Source organism: Chiroxiphia lanceolata, chromosome 21, assembly GCF_009829145.1.
Source record: "Chiroxiphia lanceolata isolate bChiLan1 chromosome 21, bChiLan1.pri, whole genome shotgun sequence".
NCBI lineage: Eukaryota > Metazoa > Chordata > Aves > Passeriformes > Pipridae > Chiroxiphia > Chiroxiphia lanceolata.
In genome coordinates, this window is record NC_045657.1 from 840,878 (window position 1) to 856,350 (window position 15,473).

The 15,473-nt window shown below is 54.4% G+C and overlaps 1 protein-coding gene across 4 annotated transcripts in view; it reads left to right on the plus strand.

Annotated features, from left to right (window-relative positions):
* Nucleotides 1–3,689, plus strand: part of MAPKAP1 (MAPK associated protein 1) — an 89,471-nt gene extending 85,782 nt beyond the window's left edge. For 3 of the 4 annotated variants that reach the window (XM_032708401.1, XM_032708402.1, XM_032708400.1), the window contains 2 exons: nucleotides 124–221; nucleotides 2,030–3,689. In XM_032708401.1, coding sequence (XP_032564292.1) covers nucleotides 124–221; nucleotides 2,030–2,155 — 224 coding nt within the window. In that variant the 3' untranslated portion in view covers nucleotides 2,156–3,689. The remainder of the gene's footprint in view (nucleotides 1–123; nucleotides 222–2,029) is intronic. The other variant, XM_032708403.1, reaches the window with a different exon arrangement.
* The last annotated feature ends 11,784 nt before the right edge of the window (nucleotides 3,690–15,473 follow it).

Here is a 15,473-nt window from a genome sequence, read left to right on the forward strand (position 1 = left end):
GCTTCCTTCTGTCGTGCTGATGGTACGCGGAGATCACCATCTGTGGTTTTCTTCTGTCAGGCACACGAGCTCTGCTCAAACTTTACAGGAATATTCTGAACAGTTTTTTTCTTATCTTCGCAGGTCATGCAATATTTAAACTTACATATCTAAGCAATCATGACTACAAACACCTTTACTTTGAATCAGATGCTGCTACTGTCAATGAAATTGTACTGAAGGTGAGTATTAAATTTTAACGTGACCCAAAATCCTGGTGTTTTACCACTTGTTAGACATGAGAGTGAGAATTCAGGAGGCTCTGGAAACACACGAGGCCTGAGGACCACTGAGGTGTGTTTAACCTGCCAGGCTGGCTGCTCCCTGCCTGTTGTTTTATTCATCTTTCAAACAGTTGCTGCCTGTCTGTGTGTAACATTTCCTTTTGTGCTTGTTTCTAGTTAATAGAGACACCGGTTTTCTGTAGAATTTTATAGGAAATTACCAAATTTTATTGTGTCCAGGTAGTTCCCACCCCTGGACCCGAGGTGCTCAGCATCCCCATGCCATGCAGAGGTGCAGGGGCTGCGTGGGGCTGGGTGCTCCTGCCCCTCACCCAGATGTTCCCAGAGAGCACCCAGGGGCTCTTCCTCACCCGATCCTCCAGCAGGGTCATTTGCTTCCCCTGGGGCTCTGTACAGACACAAACTCCCTTGCTTTGGGAAACAAATTATTGTTACACTCTTGGAAGAGTAAACGGAATTTTCCACAAGTTCATCTTTCGTAGCAAGTCAAAATTCAAAAGCAGTAATTCTGGCAAACCATCTGTTATGTTTGCTTTTATTGGCTGTGTGGAGTTTGGAGGATTGTTAAATAACTGACGTGCAATAAAATAACTTTTATTCATAACACAGAAGGTGAACGTGTTTGAGGGGTTTTCTGTTTTGTGAGCTGTTAGGCCAATTCTTTTGTTCCTACTTTATCTTAAATCAGCTATTGTAATCCAGAACACTTAGAATCATGGCATCACAAAATCACTAAGGTTGGAAAAGACCTCCAAGATCATCAAGTCCAACCTTTCACTGACACCCCCATGCCCATTAACCACATCATGGAGTGCCACATCTGCTTGTTTATTGAACACTTCCAGGGATGGTGACTCCACATATCTGAGACTGGTCATAAAAGAAGGCTAAAAAAAAAAGGTTTACTGTGAATAATATGAATATTCAAGAGAGAAATACTGTTGAACAGTACTTTTTTCTTACGTTGCCATTCATTTACCTAGAACATTCTCTGGTTTCATGCACAAGTCACTGGTTTGTTTTCAATTCCATCAGCGTTAGAAGATGCAGAAAAATCAGACTTTTCAAATTAGGTTTTTTACATGATCAAGTGAGAAAAATGGAGGCTTTATTGACCATGAAAATTCCCTATATTTTTATGCCTTAAGCTGTAATATGCAATGAAAGTGAAACACTCTACAGTGCATAAAATTGTGCAAGTTTTAAGCCACAGCATATTAACCAGCTAATGGCAGACCAAAGGGCATTTTTATCTTTTTGATTCTTGCATTAACCTTCCATTAAAATTATCTGTGAGATTATCACAAAGCACTGGAGATAATAAATTTAGGGAGTAGCAGGCTTGTTAAATATCATTTAAAAATGCTTTCATCAAGTAAAATGTGCCAAAACACAGAAAAACTCTGAGATTAGCTGAGTATGCAAACATCATAATGGAAGAATTATTTTTATTGAGGCTGATAAAGTCCTTTATTGAAGCCCATTACTGGATTATCCCAATGCTGGGGCTCTGCTCACCACCTTCACCAGAGGTTTGGGTGACCAGGTGGGACAAGGGACGAGGGACATGGGTGGGTGTGCTGGGCTCTTCTGGTGCTCCAGGCTCTCTCTGTCATCATTGTCCTGGTGGCCACTGGGACCAGTTACCCCAAGGCCCTGTTGGGTGTGGGGTTGGGGGTCCCTGCCCGTCCCAGGCCATCCTGCTCAACCACTGAGGACATTAAACATCACCTCATGTCTTGCAGGTTAACTATATTCTAGAGTCACGAGCAAGCACAGCCAGAGCAGATTATTTTGCTCAGAAACAAAGAAAACTGAGCAGGAGAACAAGCTTTAGCTTCCAGAAGGAGAAGAAGTCGGGACAGCAGTGAGGCCAAGCCTCGAGCAGAGCCGCGTTCGGAGCCGCTCCCGCCCGGACTGGGGGAGCCAGGACTGTGGAGCTCCTGCTGCCCGAGGGCAGGAGCGGCCGGGAAGGAATCTGAACTATCCCGTCTCTCACGGCTGGAAGATTCTCCCTCGTTGGTGATGGGAAGTCTCCCCTGTGACAGAAATAAAGAGCCATATCAGCCGGAAAGAAGACTGTTACGCTTCAGGTTCCTTTGATTAGAAATAAGAGAATGACGTAGACTGGCATCATTTAATTACTGTATTATGTACAATCACAAGAAGAGATGTGATTACATATTATTTCACAGCCTGGTTAAAATAAATTATATACATCTGTAATCCACCCACGTACACGCAGGTATTGCTTGTGACATGATCAAATTTCTAAAAACAAAATGTAGGACAAATGTATCCATTTTTACTATTAATAAACAGATGTAATCTTTTTCAAGGTCCATATGATGCACAGTTCTTTTGGGGGGAGGCTGCAGTCCCAGATGGTTTCACTTCTGTTACTGAAGTGCAGGAGGCATCCGTGAGCCAGGAACAGCAGCCGTGGCAGGGGAGCTCTTAGTGAGGGATGCTGAGACAGTCGAGTCTGTTGTGGTTTGTTTTGTTCAAAAATATTTTTATTTAATTGTGCTTTTCAGCTTTGCTTACGCTTTATTGGAAGTTCCTTGCTGTAGTTGGAAATCCACAGCAGCGTCTTGGTGCAGGAGAGCATCCTCCTGCCCAGGACCCACAGCTGCTGCTGCCCCAGGTCTGGCCCTTCCTCTGAGGCACCTTGCACCTGGGACTGAGAAATGCCTTCACCTTTTCTTAATATTATTCTTTAAAAATAAAAATTAATACCTACTTTGTACTGGGATTTGTAACTATGTTGGCTTTGTCCATCCTTAATACATCAGGGAACATGGGAATGGGATTGCTGAGACCCAGAGCCATGTTTTTGGTTGAATTCACCAGAGGTGTCTTTCATCCATCTCTCCAGGTCGCTGGAGCTCTGCACACACATCCCCATATCATGGAACTGCCCTGGTTCCACACGGCATTGAACCCCCACGGGGCTGGGGCAGCTGAGCAAGACAGTCCCACGGCACAGCCTGACCTCTGCCAGCTCCCACCTTGCTTTTGTACAGAGCAAACGTCCTGAGCCCTGAGCCTTAACACATCGTGCAGGAACAACCCCGAGGCAGAGGGAGGGTCTGTGTCTCACCCCGAGGCAGAGGGAGGGGCTGTGTCTGTGTCTCACCTGTTGTCGGCTCAGCCCTCCCGGTGCCGATGCTGCAGGGAGGGAGCCCTGCCCACACCACTGAGGCCAGACCTCACTGTACAGTCTTCCATGGTATCTGCAAAATGAGAAACGCTATTTTATAGTATGTTATTAATTTTTTAAATATTTTCTATGTGCAAATGCAGCACAGATGCAATGGGGAAAATCCCTTTGATGTAAATGACTCCTTTAACCGACTGTGAACTATTTAACATTAAAGTTGTTCTGTGAATATTCTTTGGCCACCCAGTTTCAATTCTTTTTAACTGAACTGAAAAATTGCCTATTTGATATCAGGAACTGCAGCAGTCTCCTGTTTCCATGGCCGTAGTGCTGTTGTCACCCTCTCACATGTATTTATCATCAGCAGGGATTCAGCATGTGCAGGTCTGCTCTCAGTAAAGGCTAAAAATTCAAATAATACAATCCCTGCTGTCTGTGGTGACGTTTGTGGCACAGTCCCTTGCCCAGATCATGTGTGTTCACACCCTCTCATCAGTCACCTGCCACTGGCTGTTCCCAGTGTGGGTGTTCCTGGGAGCCAGGGCAGGGATGGGTGGATGGACGGACAGACAGACAGATGCTGCTGCTAGAGGCTGCTCCAAGGGCTGGGTGAGGAGCAGGGAACACTGGAGCCCAGAATGAGTTTATTTTCTCCAAAAGAACCATTGACAGTTAAAAAGCAAATTTGCTTTCAAAGATCAGATCCAGTTGGATACATGGCATGCGGGAAACCTTTCTTAAATCCTGGAAAGATCCGGCATTCCAAGAGCTGAGCAGCCCCCCTGCAGAGCAGACATTTCTGCTCCTCAGCATTTCTGAAGGAGTTAAATTGGAGCTCATGGCTGCAATCTGTGCACAGCTGAGCACGGACCCATCACGGGCTGGTCTTTCCCCGGTAGTCGTAGATGTAATTGAGTCAGATGGGCATTCAACTGGGTCAGCAAGGCAAGCTGTTCCTCCATCCCTGCTCCTGGGCTCTGGCAGAGGAGGGTGGATGCAGCTCATGCACCGAGGATGACTCTGGGCTGCCGTGCACTGGGAGCTGGTGGAGGCAGCAGAGGTTTTCTGAATTTTCTCTGGCTCCGGCTGTTGGAGGAGTCCTGTCTGCAGGGACAATCCCCCTCCTTCTCCTTGGCTTTATCAGAGCATTGGGGACCACAAGAGTGGCCTTTGAGCAGAAAACACACAGGGCACCCAGGCATGTGCTGGCACCCAAGGCCAGAGCACTGGGTGCTTTCCCTGGCCCCAGAGGGGTTTGCTGTGGACTCCCACAGGAGCAATTCAAGCCAGAGGCTCCTTTGGGTTTGGGTTGGCAGGAGCCTGGTGCGTCCTGGCAGTTTTGCAGCTGCCCCTCAGGCAGGGCTGGGACCCGGCACCGGGACAAGCAGGCAAAACCCATCACAGAGCCCTGGGTGCAGCCCTGAGATTAATGGGGGGAGTTATTTATGGAGACATGTTTGTAATGGGCCCATGAATTCATGAAAATGTGCTGCCGTGGTGGCGGGTGGTGCTGGGTGCTGCTGCTGCAGCTGAAATTAATGCCCCTTAAATCACATCCCAGTGCAGCCACCCTGGTGTGACACCACGACAAGGACAGTGACGAGGACAGGGATGTGTGGGCACAGTGGGCACACGGCCAGCTGGGCCAGGTGCCCTGTGCCCTGTGCCCTGTGCCCCACGCCATGCCTGGGTGCTGCTCCCCAGCACTGCTGCCGTGCCCATGGAAGGTTCCAGGGCCATCATGGGCAGCTGGGGCATGGGGAGGGCTGGCCCTGGGCACAGCCCCTCTCTGCTGCACGAAGGGTTAAGCACTGTCATGTTTTATTCTCCCCACACACCTCTGCTTAAATGCAAAAAGAGAAAAAAAAATCTCAACAGGGTGTTGTTCACTCTAAAAACCCTAAGCATGATTTGTGAACTCTCACAGCCTGGGTAATCTCATCAGAGTAATGGGATTATATTTCAAATCACCATGGCCTGTTCATTACACATTTAAACTCCTTTGACAGAGGAAAAGTTAAATAAAATGTGTGCGTCAGCCCTGGTTGACTTTCCCAGTTCTCTTTCTTGATTAGACAAACAGATGCTGAGCTCCAAAATGAAAAAATAATGTGCTCATTTATTCATTTTTCTGACAAGTCACAATAGATTTTTAACTACAAATGAGCCCCCTCCCCAAGTGGGAGCGCGGGGGCCGCATGTGCCATAATGGGCTGTGAGCTGGCAGCGGGGCTGGAATGGGGCACAAGTGGTCATTTCCGTGCTGTGAGAGTGGGGACACTGCCACAATTCCCCCAACGCCGGTGCCACTGCCACTGCCGGGGGAATTTCTCCAAGGAGCTGATGAACGGCACCTGCATTCCTGCCATGAGTGCAGCCACCACCTGCAGCACCACGGCCCTGCCCCAGCCAGCCCCACCAGAGGCATCCACAGAGCTTCCTGGCACCTCCCGCTTGGCTCTGCTCACCCAGGCTGCAAGGTACACAAATGGCAGCTCTGGAGCTGCTGGGACTGCCACAGCCATGGGGATGGCTGTGGTGTGGCCATGGGGATGGCTGTGGTGTCACCATGGGGATGGTTGTGGTGTGGCCATGGGGATGGCTGTGGTGTCGCCATGGGGATGGTTGTGGTGTCGCCATGGGGATGGCTGTGGTGTGGCCATGGGGATGGCTGTGGTGTGGCCATGGGGATGGCTGTGGTGTCACCATGGGGATGGTTGTGGTGTGGCCATGGGGATGGCTGTGGTGTCGCCATGGGGATGGTTGTGGTGTCACCATGGGGATGGCTGTGGTGTGGCCATGGGGATGGCTGTGGTGTCACCATGGGGATGGCCGTAGTGTGGCCATGGGGATGGTTGTGGTGTGGCCATGGGGATGGTTGTGGTGTCACCATGGGGATGGCTGTGGTGTGACCATGGGGATGGCCGTGGTACGGCCATGCCAAGCACTGCCAGCTGCAGGGACATACCTGGTCAGTGCTGCTGCCTCGCTCGACGCCATTGCTCCCAAACTGACCTGGCCACGAGCACCAGGTGTGTGACAGGGATGTGGCAGAGCTCGGCACAAGCGTGGTGCATCTGGATGCCCCCAAGTCCCTCCTGGGCCTTTGCCAGGGCAGTTCAGCCCCTTCCCAGGAGCTACAAAGGAAGGAACACGTGGGCTGCCAGAGACGTCGGGGCTGAGCAGGCTGGGCTGTGCTCCTGCTGGAGAGGAGGGTCTCACTGGGGAGTGCCAGGGCTCTGTTAGGGAGCTGGAATGCCAGATAATTAGAAATACACCAGCAAACCCCATTATTGTCAGGAGGCTGCAACTGCGTACAGTAATGAAGCAATTATTAATGAGCAACTGCAAGGCTGTCATTAATTTCAGCTTTTCAGGATCACAGACTAAGGCAAGCTAAACGTTACAGCAGAGCCGGGCTGGGCTGAGCAGGGCTGGTCCCCACCCCAGGCGGGACAGCTCCCGTGCCCGCGGTGCCATTCCCAGTCCTGTGCCCTCCCCACCTCAAGCACAGGGAGTTCCTTCAGTACGGTGCCAGCACCAGCCCCTGTGGGCAACCCCGGCCACGGCAGTGCTGGGGACGGGGACAGGCTGGGGACAGTGCGGGGGTGCCGGCCCATCCCGCCGCGGCACAGGCGCGGGGCCGGTGGCTCCGGGTGCGCTCGGGGCCGGTGCAGCGGGATCTGCTCCCGCACCAGCGCGCAGCCCCGCGCCGCAATCTGTCACGGCGGCTGGGGCTCGCCGGCTCTGCAATATGTACCTCATGTCTGGGCTGTCATCGGACATAATTCCTCCCTGCTGGCATATTGCTGATTTGTGCATAAGTGATGCGTGCAATCCACCTGAGCCGGGAGTCAGGGGTGCCTCGATCCGGGGCTGTCAGGGCAGAGTGTTTTAGTGCCTCCTGCGATTAGCTGGAATTGACAGGCCCTGAGAGCCGGGAATTGCACAACAGGGGAATTAACAGCCAGGGCTGGAGTGGAGTGTGGCACTCGTTTAATCTGCAATTTATCAGTTTGCGTGGCTCCTTGTCGCAGGCGGAAGATTACACTCCAAAAAAGACGGTGCCTTTTTTTTTTTTAATTCTACCTGACAAGGAGAGGGCAGAGTAGTGCTCAGCTGCTCCCGTGGGATCACTGGCCCACAGGAAGGGCACCCTGGAGTGGGACATGGTGGGGACGGTGCCCATGGCCTGGGCTCCCCCACAGGTGAGCAGAGGTCTTATGGGGCAGGGGCAGGTGCCCCTGCCCAAGGTTCCAACCCCAGTCCCGGCGGTGGCTCCATGGGCTGCTCGGGGACACCCATGACCACTGCACCCTTCACTGCCTCAGACACTGGGCTTGGCTCCAGAGGGGTCTGTGGAGCTGCAGTCCCCATCCCGCTGCTCCCAGGGCTGGCGAGGCACAGGAGGCACCTCTCAGGGCACACAGAGCAGTGGCAGTGCCTCCCCCGGCCCCACCACACCGCGCCTGCTCCAATTTTGATAATATCATTAGAGGCTGATAATAGTTTCCAGGAACTCTGCAGCCTCTCTGCGAGGTGACAGCCTGTAAAGGCAGCGTGACAGATAATGTATTCTGCAAGGGTACAATACTGTGACTCCGAGCACATTAAACTCCTTTAATGTGGGTGACATACACCTTCCTCCTCACATACATTATCATCCCGAGGGCACACGCAGCACGCAGCCACACGGAGCCAGAGCCCCCCTGCCCACCGACCTCCCCCTGCCTCACACCACGGTGCTCCTGGAGCCAGAGCTGGTGCTGCTGCTGGTGCCAGTGCTCCACAGCCCCCCTGTGCCAGCCTTGCTCCCCCTTTCCCAGTGTGAGGATGTTAAACCACAGGACACGGATGCTCCTGCCACGTGTGGATGATCTCCTTGGCCTTCCTTGGTGTCCTGCTCTGATACTGAAAACCTTTATCCAACCTCATGCTATCAAAGATTATTTATAATGAATTAAATACGTTTTTAGCAGCTTCTTTCCACACTTACTGCCACACTTCCACTGCCACTTCAACTTAATTAGGGAGGGTTCGCTAAAGAGATGGGAATAAATGCATCCATAGAAATATATCTATGTATAAATGAAGAAAGCTGCCACCGCAGGTCAGACCAGTCCTTTCAATTTATTGCCCTGGTACATTCATTTGTAAATAGCTTTGCCTTGCTGGTTTCTAAGTGCAAGGCTAATGTTGGAGTGCTTAAATTAATAGTGACGCACACCTTTCATTATTGCTATTAAATTAGGTGCTGGGCTTTGATGGAATCACTTGTTGCTGAACTAAAAGCCTCGTGGATGTGGGTGTGCGTATCCATTTGGTTTTACAGCAAGTTTAGGTCTTAATGTCAAGGCAGGCAGAGCTGAGCTGGTTCCTCCTCAGCACACTCCAATTAGCAGGAGGGCACCTCCCGCACCCTGGCCCAGCTCCCCAGGAGCTGGCACAGGGTCACAGCAGGCACGGGAAGCTCGTGGCCGAGGGGACTGGGCAGGAGGACACCCCACAGCCAGAAGTGGGTTTGGGCTGCATTTCAGGGACAGGACCCCTCAAGGGAGGGGCAGTGAGGACCCCTGGCATCGTACCTGGCCTGGTGGTACGAGCCCAAAGGGCTCGGTGGGTCCATGCTGTCACCTCCCATGGGCACCAGCCCCACTCCACACGGCATCCACCTTCCCACACGCAGAGCATCTGGCACACTGAAACATAAAATACACCCCCAAAGTCCCTGCAGACACGGGGTGTTGTGACATCAGTCCGAGCTGTGACTGACACACCCCTGTGGCACTCGGCACAGCCCGCAGAGCCTCACACATGGGGGTCCCACTGCCTCGTGCTGACCGGGGGCTGTGGGTGCCCCGGGACCCCCAACCCTGCCACCCTCATGACCCCATTTTTGTGACCACTGCTGGGACTTTTGCTGGTGGTATTGTGACCCTCTTGTTCTGCCCGAGAGCTGGGGGCTCTGAGCTGGGCAGGGGGCTCTGATGCTGTCCTGGGGGCTCTGAGCTGGGCAGGGGGCTCTGAGCTGGGCAGGGGGCTCTGAGCTGGGCAGGGGGCTCTGAGCTGTGCTGGGGGCTCTGAGCTGTCCTGGGGGCTCTGAGCTGTGCTGGGGGCTCTGAGCTGTCCTGGGGGCTCTGAGCTGTGCTGGGGGCTCTGAGCTGGGCAGGGGGCTCTGAGCCGCCTTTGTTCCTCCTCGCCGTTCCCACTCTTACGGTGCCACCTTGAGGCCGCCGATCGCAGCCCTCCCTCCGGCGCCGCACGGGCTGCGCGACCACCACCATGCCCTGTCCCTGTCCCTGTCCCTGTCCTTGTGCCTGCTCCTGTCAGGAGGGCCAGTGGCCACCTCAGCGCCCAGAGCACATCACCCACCCGGGACACGGGGCTGTCTGACATGCGGGTTCTGGTCAAGTTACAGGATTTTATCCCAGAGAAACAGCTCAGGACACTCCTTTGGGGTCAAGTTTCTTATTTCTAGAGAAAGAAGTCCCAAAACCCCCCGTGCTGGCCCAGGCAGTGGCTGTGGGACCCACCGGTGGAATTTTCTTCCCTGTGCCACATGGCTGCCAAGGACCAGCCACTGCAGCCCTGCCCGCAGTCGTCGAGGGGCCGAGACCCCCGGCAGGGCTGCCAGACAGGGATGCACAGCATCATCCATCCATCCATGGGCATTCCAAGCAGCTGGCATCAACAACCAGGTCACCGTCTAGCCTGAGGGACAAAACATCCCTGTGTCCAGAGCTGGGGCAGAGACATCTGTTCACTGCAGCTTCCCCACGGACAACAGGAAAGGGGTGGAATGCAGCTGACCCTCTTGGTTGACCCTCCCAGCCACACTGGGGACACAGATGTGGAGCTGGTGACCGTGACAGGTCACACTGGTGCTCTGTGTCCCTCTGGCATGGGCAATGCTGGACATACAAACTCCCCTTCTCTTGCTCTTTGGCATTATAGAGACAATAAATTCGTAATCAGTCCCAACCCCTCCTTGGTGTCCTCTGCAGCAACGCTCCAATAATTAATTATAAACTACAAATACTGATCAGCTTCCATGTCCTCCACCGGTGCTGACAATCATTAACCAGAATATCAAATTTATAACGTTGGGATGTGGAACCTGGTGAGATGAACTGCTCTGCTTTTTAATCAGCTTTATGAGATGATAGAAAGCATTGATCGACAAAGACAAGACACAGCCCGTGTTCCTGTGTCTGTAGCTGTGCAACCTTATTAATTTAGATTTACAAAGGGTTGGTTGATCTGGAGGGGACACAGCCAGGGGAGTTGCCTTGCGCTGGATGGACCCGTGCAGAAGCCCACATGGGTGGCAGCTGGAGGGGGTTTCTGGGCAGGGGGCTTGCCAGCAGCCTGGCTCACCTGGCTCTGGGCAGGGGTCCCTAAAGCCTGGCCACAGTGGCACAGGGACCCAAACTGTGCCCAAGCCCCATCCAGGGTGACAGCAGTGGGACCCCACGGGTTTGTCCCGGTCTGACGAGCACTTGTGCCGGTCCCAGCGACCTGGCACTGGGCAGCGTGTGCCTGCCCGCACGTAGGGGCCCTGCCCGAGCCCTCCCTCCTCCCCCCGAAATGCATCTGCGACTGGGGCACCGCCTGCCCACCCAGTAGGGCCCAGTGGCGGCCGGACAGCTGGTAACCATATTGGTGTGTCTTGCGCTGTCATATCGCATTTGCTGCTCCCGCTCCGCATCCGGGGAGGCTGGGGCACGTTTTCAGGTCAGAGGCTGCATCCAGCACAGGAGAAAAATTCCCATTTCTCCACCAGGACTTTAACTGTGAAGTGGCCTGGACTCAGCCCCTCTGCCCCGGCAGCAGCTCTGCATCGAGGCCACCCCAGCACTCGGCACGTCCAGCCCTGTGCCAGCCATGCTCACCCCTCTGGCCACGGCCACGCCCGGAACGGCTGCCAGTGACAGCAAGTGGGGCTGCAACCAGCGCCAGGAGCGTGGTTGGATGGGAATTTGGGCTTGTCAAAAAATTTGGTTTCATTCCTTTAATTTAAAAGTTTAACTAATAAAAGTAACTGAGAAGCTGTGGTACGCTTCGGCTTCTGTTCGGCGTTTGATTTAATAGCACATGACGTTTTGATTAAAAAATTAGCTCTATATAATATCAATAGAGCTCACATTAAAAGGATTAAGAATTGGCTGACTGACAGGTCTCAAAAAGTGGTTGTCAATGGGGAATCATCATCGGATGATGATGTTCAACATGTTCATCCGCAATCTGGAAGTAAATATCAAATCAGTGCTGATAAGATTTGGGATGACAAGGATTAGTGGGAAGGTGGGAATACTGACAAGGGGGAGCTGTGTGGGGCTGTGTTGATGCCCCACACAAGCTACCTCCCCACGATACTGCCACCAAGCCCTGTGATCACCGGTGCCTCTGCAAAGGGTCATGGGTGAACCTTGACCCCTCATGAGGCACAAACACATCACAGCCAACACCTCTCCAAATAGCTGGAGCTCCCAGCAGCCCCAGCCCCAGCAGCTCTGGCAGTCCCAGCAGCCCCAGCCACCACCTCAGCTGCAGGTTGGGGTGCTGCATTTCTTAGGGTGATGTAGGTCTGTGTCTGACCCGTGTGGTGCCAGTGCCTGCTCCCAGCACGGACAGGGCACAGCGGCTGTTCCCCCTCTGCTGCCCTCGGCAGCCACGGAATTTTGAACGGCAAATCCCTGTTAGTGCAGGGAGTGTGCCTAACCCACCCCAATTCCCAACTGTGAGTGCTTTCAATTAGCGGCCGCAGGCACTCAGCCCCTGGATGTGTTCATTAGTGACACGGCCCCGCCTCGGTGACAAGCTGGATGACAAACCTGTCTGAGGGACACGCGAGGTTTCGACTATGGCACAACTCCTGCATTAGCCCTGGAGAGGGACAGGAAGGGGAGGGGTCCTCAGATGCCTGCATGGGAGCAGGGATGTGCCCACACCACTGGGCATGTGGACCCCACACAGACCCAGGGGGACAGCAGATTCCCAGCACCCACATTCCCAGCAAGGGCAGTTGGGTCCTGTGACGGTGCCCGCTGGTGAAGGAGCCTCCACTGTCCCATTCAGCACATCCATCAGAGGGAGAGGCACCCACAGAGCCCGTGGGTCCGCCACAGGTGCTGAGTCCTGCAAATCCTGCTGAGCAGATGTCCCTGAGCCACCTCCAGAGACACCTGGCAGCAGAAGGACATGTCCTGTCCTCCACCATGGGCAGGGCAAGCAAAACCACAGGGGCTTTAGTGCTTCTGCAGGGTGTCAGCTCAGGGGACCCACCCAGGTCACAAGTCCCAGCACGGCCCAGTCCAAGCTGAGCCCCTGGCACAGGATGCACCCCCGGGCATCGCTGCCCTCCCAGTGCCCGAGTCCGTGAGCCCCCCACTCCAACGCCCAGTAAAGGCATCGTGCTTCCATAGGGCTTGACTGGCCCAATAAAAGATTATCAGCTAAATAAAACAAGAAGTGAGTGATGCCACGATGCCCTGTGGGATTGGAATTGTGTGAGCAAAGTGGTTTTCTCAGGGAGATTTATTTCCTCTGCCGGAATGAGCCTCTGGTTCCGAGGCCACTGCTCCCTCCTGCACTCAGCACACAGCTCTTATGCCATTTCTGAGGGAATCAGAATAAAGGAAATACAAACAGAAATTCACCCACCACAAAGCACGGGAGCACACACATGTGCACACATCTGATCACAGCACACGAGCCCCATGCTCCAGTCCTGCTCCCCCAGCCCTGCTCTCCTCCTAGCCAACACCTCAGCCCCAAAATCCCACTTGTAACCCTCAGTTGGTTCCAGAAGGGCAACCCCATGCCAGTGGGGACAGCTCCTGTCCTAGGCTGGACATGGTGGTGTGACAGTCCCCAGAGCCTCAGGGACACCCTCGGATGAAGCCATGGTCTCTGCCATGGGTGACTGGTGGTGGGGGACAGACCCAGGGGCTCTGCCCACTGCAGCCTGCAGGGAGCTGCCTCAACACCTGGGGTTACCAGAGCCCTGCTGCTCAGCCTGATTCTCATGCAGACAGAGCAGCAGAGACAGAGCCCAACCCGCTCCCATCACTGCTCCTGCCACCAGCTTCACCTTCAGCCACCGCCCCCCTGAGGGCCAGGCTCTGGTACCTGCTCCAGGGAGGCACGGCCATGGGTGCTGGGAATGGGAAATACTGCAAAGTGCTGAAGTCAGCACTCTCGCTGGATTTTGCTTTCAACATCTGCAGCCCAATAAATCTTTGTCTCCTTCAGGTGAACTGTGCTCCCCCTTGGGCTCCAATTTACATCCTCAGCACTGTCCCCACACCAGCCCCGGCCCTAGGGTGTCCCACTGCCAGCCCAGGTCATCACCCTGCAGGGCCCAGGGGAGCACAAGGGACGCACCAGGCTCCTGGGAGCTGTGGGCAGCCCTGGCCCCGCTAACACTGAGCAGTCACAGCACCACGGGCCCAGTGGCCACTGCTCACTTTGTGCCAAAACCCTTCCACTCACCAGACCTTCACTGGGTTTTTTTTTTTTTGTTTTAATTGTTTTCAAAACAGATTTCATGTGGTCCCAAAATGAGACCATGATTGTAAATTAAAGTGTAATTAGCCTTTACGCTTTTATATTCATTAACTCTTCTCTGTTAATGATGCAGAGGCTGGAGCACAAACCCGGCATTATGAAACCACATCCAGGAAATAAAATAGTGATTTAGATAATGGCCAGAATGTATTGCTGCTTACACATAATTAAACAAATGCTCAATTTACACTTGGAAACATGAATGAATGTTGATTAACCCCAGCCCGATGACTCTGCTGGTGCCGTGGCTCAGTGGTGGTGCTGCCGGTGGGGCTGGCAGAGGTGGGCAGAGGTGGGCAGGGCACCCACTCCCCACAGGGCACCCACCACCCACCTTGCACCTGCCTGGCCCAGGTGCTGCCATGCAGCTGCCCCAGCCCAGAGCCCCAGGCATGGCCATGGCTGCCCCCTCGGCTCTGGCTCTGCAGGCTGGTGCCAAAAGCCACCCCTCCCCACAGCAGTGACACCCCTGCCACCCCAGGGACAGGGTCTCTGCCATCAGCACTGGGGGCACTGCTGGGGGGGCCATACCTGGCTCCTGATGGAGCAGCAGGGACAGGGGGGCTGGAGCAGCCTGTGCCCCTGGCCAAGCAGCATCATGTGCCCGGAGCTGTGGGGTCTGCCCAGGGCTCTCACAGAGGCTTTGTCTCCGTCCCTTGCGCCTCCTGCCCTCCAAATGTGCCAGTTACTATGGAGACATCTTCTCCTTGGCGCAGGAGGAGCCTGAGTCCACTTGTGCAGGATAATGTTCTGTTCTGCAGCAGATCTGGATGCCAGAAGCCTGGGCAGGGGGCCAGGGGCCAGGGCCCAGCTCAATCTCCACTCAGGGCACTGAGCCAGGGGCTCCATGGCCAACCCCACTGCTGCACTGAAAGAGGGGCTCACACAGTCCTTGTCCTGGGGACCCCCTGCCCCACAGGCCAAGAGGTGCCATCCACTGTGGGCTTCTCTACCTTGTTAACTGAGCCTGAGGAACAGACTGTTTGCAGAAATGGCCCCAGCCCCCCCACACTTAAGGAACTAGGGGGTCCAGAGCTGGATCTGGTGCCAAGCAGGGCTCTGTGGTATTTCCTAACAAGGTTGGCTGTGGGCTGCCCGTCAGGACCAGGCAGGGGCTCTCACCAGCAGTGTGTGACCAACATGGCCCCACAGAGGTGTCTCTGTTCCTGGACCAGAGCTCAGGTCATGCTGGTCACAGGGAATCCCTGCACACACCCCAGGGGAGCGGGGCCTGGGGCAGATGCAGAACATCCCCTGAGGAGCCCTGGGGGGCTGTTCCCCCAGCCCAGCCTGGCTCCAGGCTGCTCCAGCAGAACACTGAGCTGGCAGCATCCACACTGCTCCCCTCCCCAAATCCATCCCTGTCCCCTCACCTTGTGCATCCCTCACCCTGCGGGGACGGGCAGGACGGACGGACGGCGCTGGTGTGGTGTGTTGAGACCTCTGCTCCCGTGAAC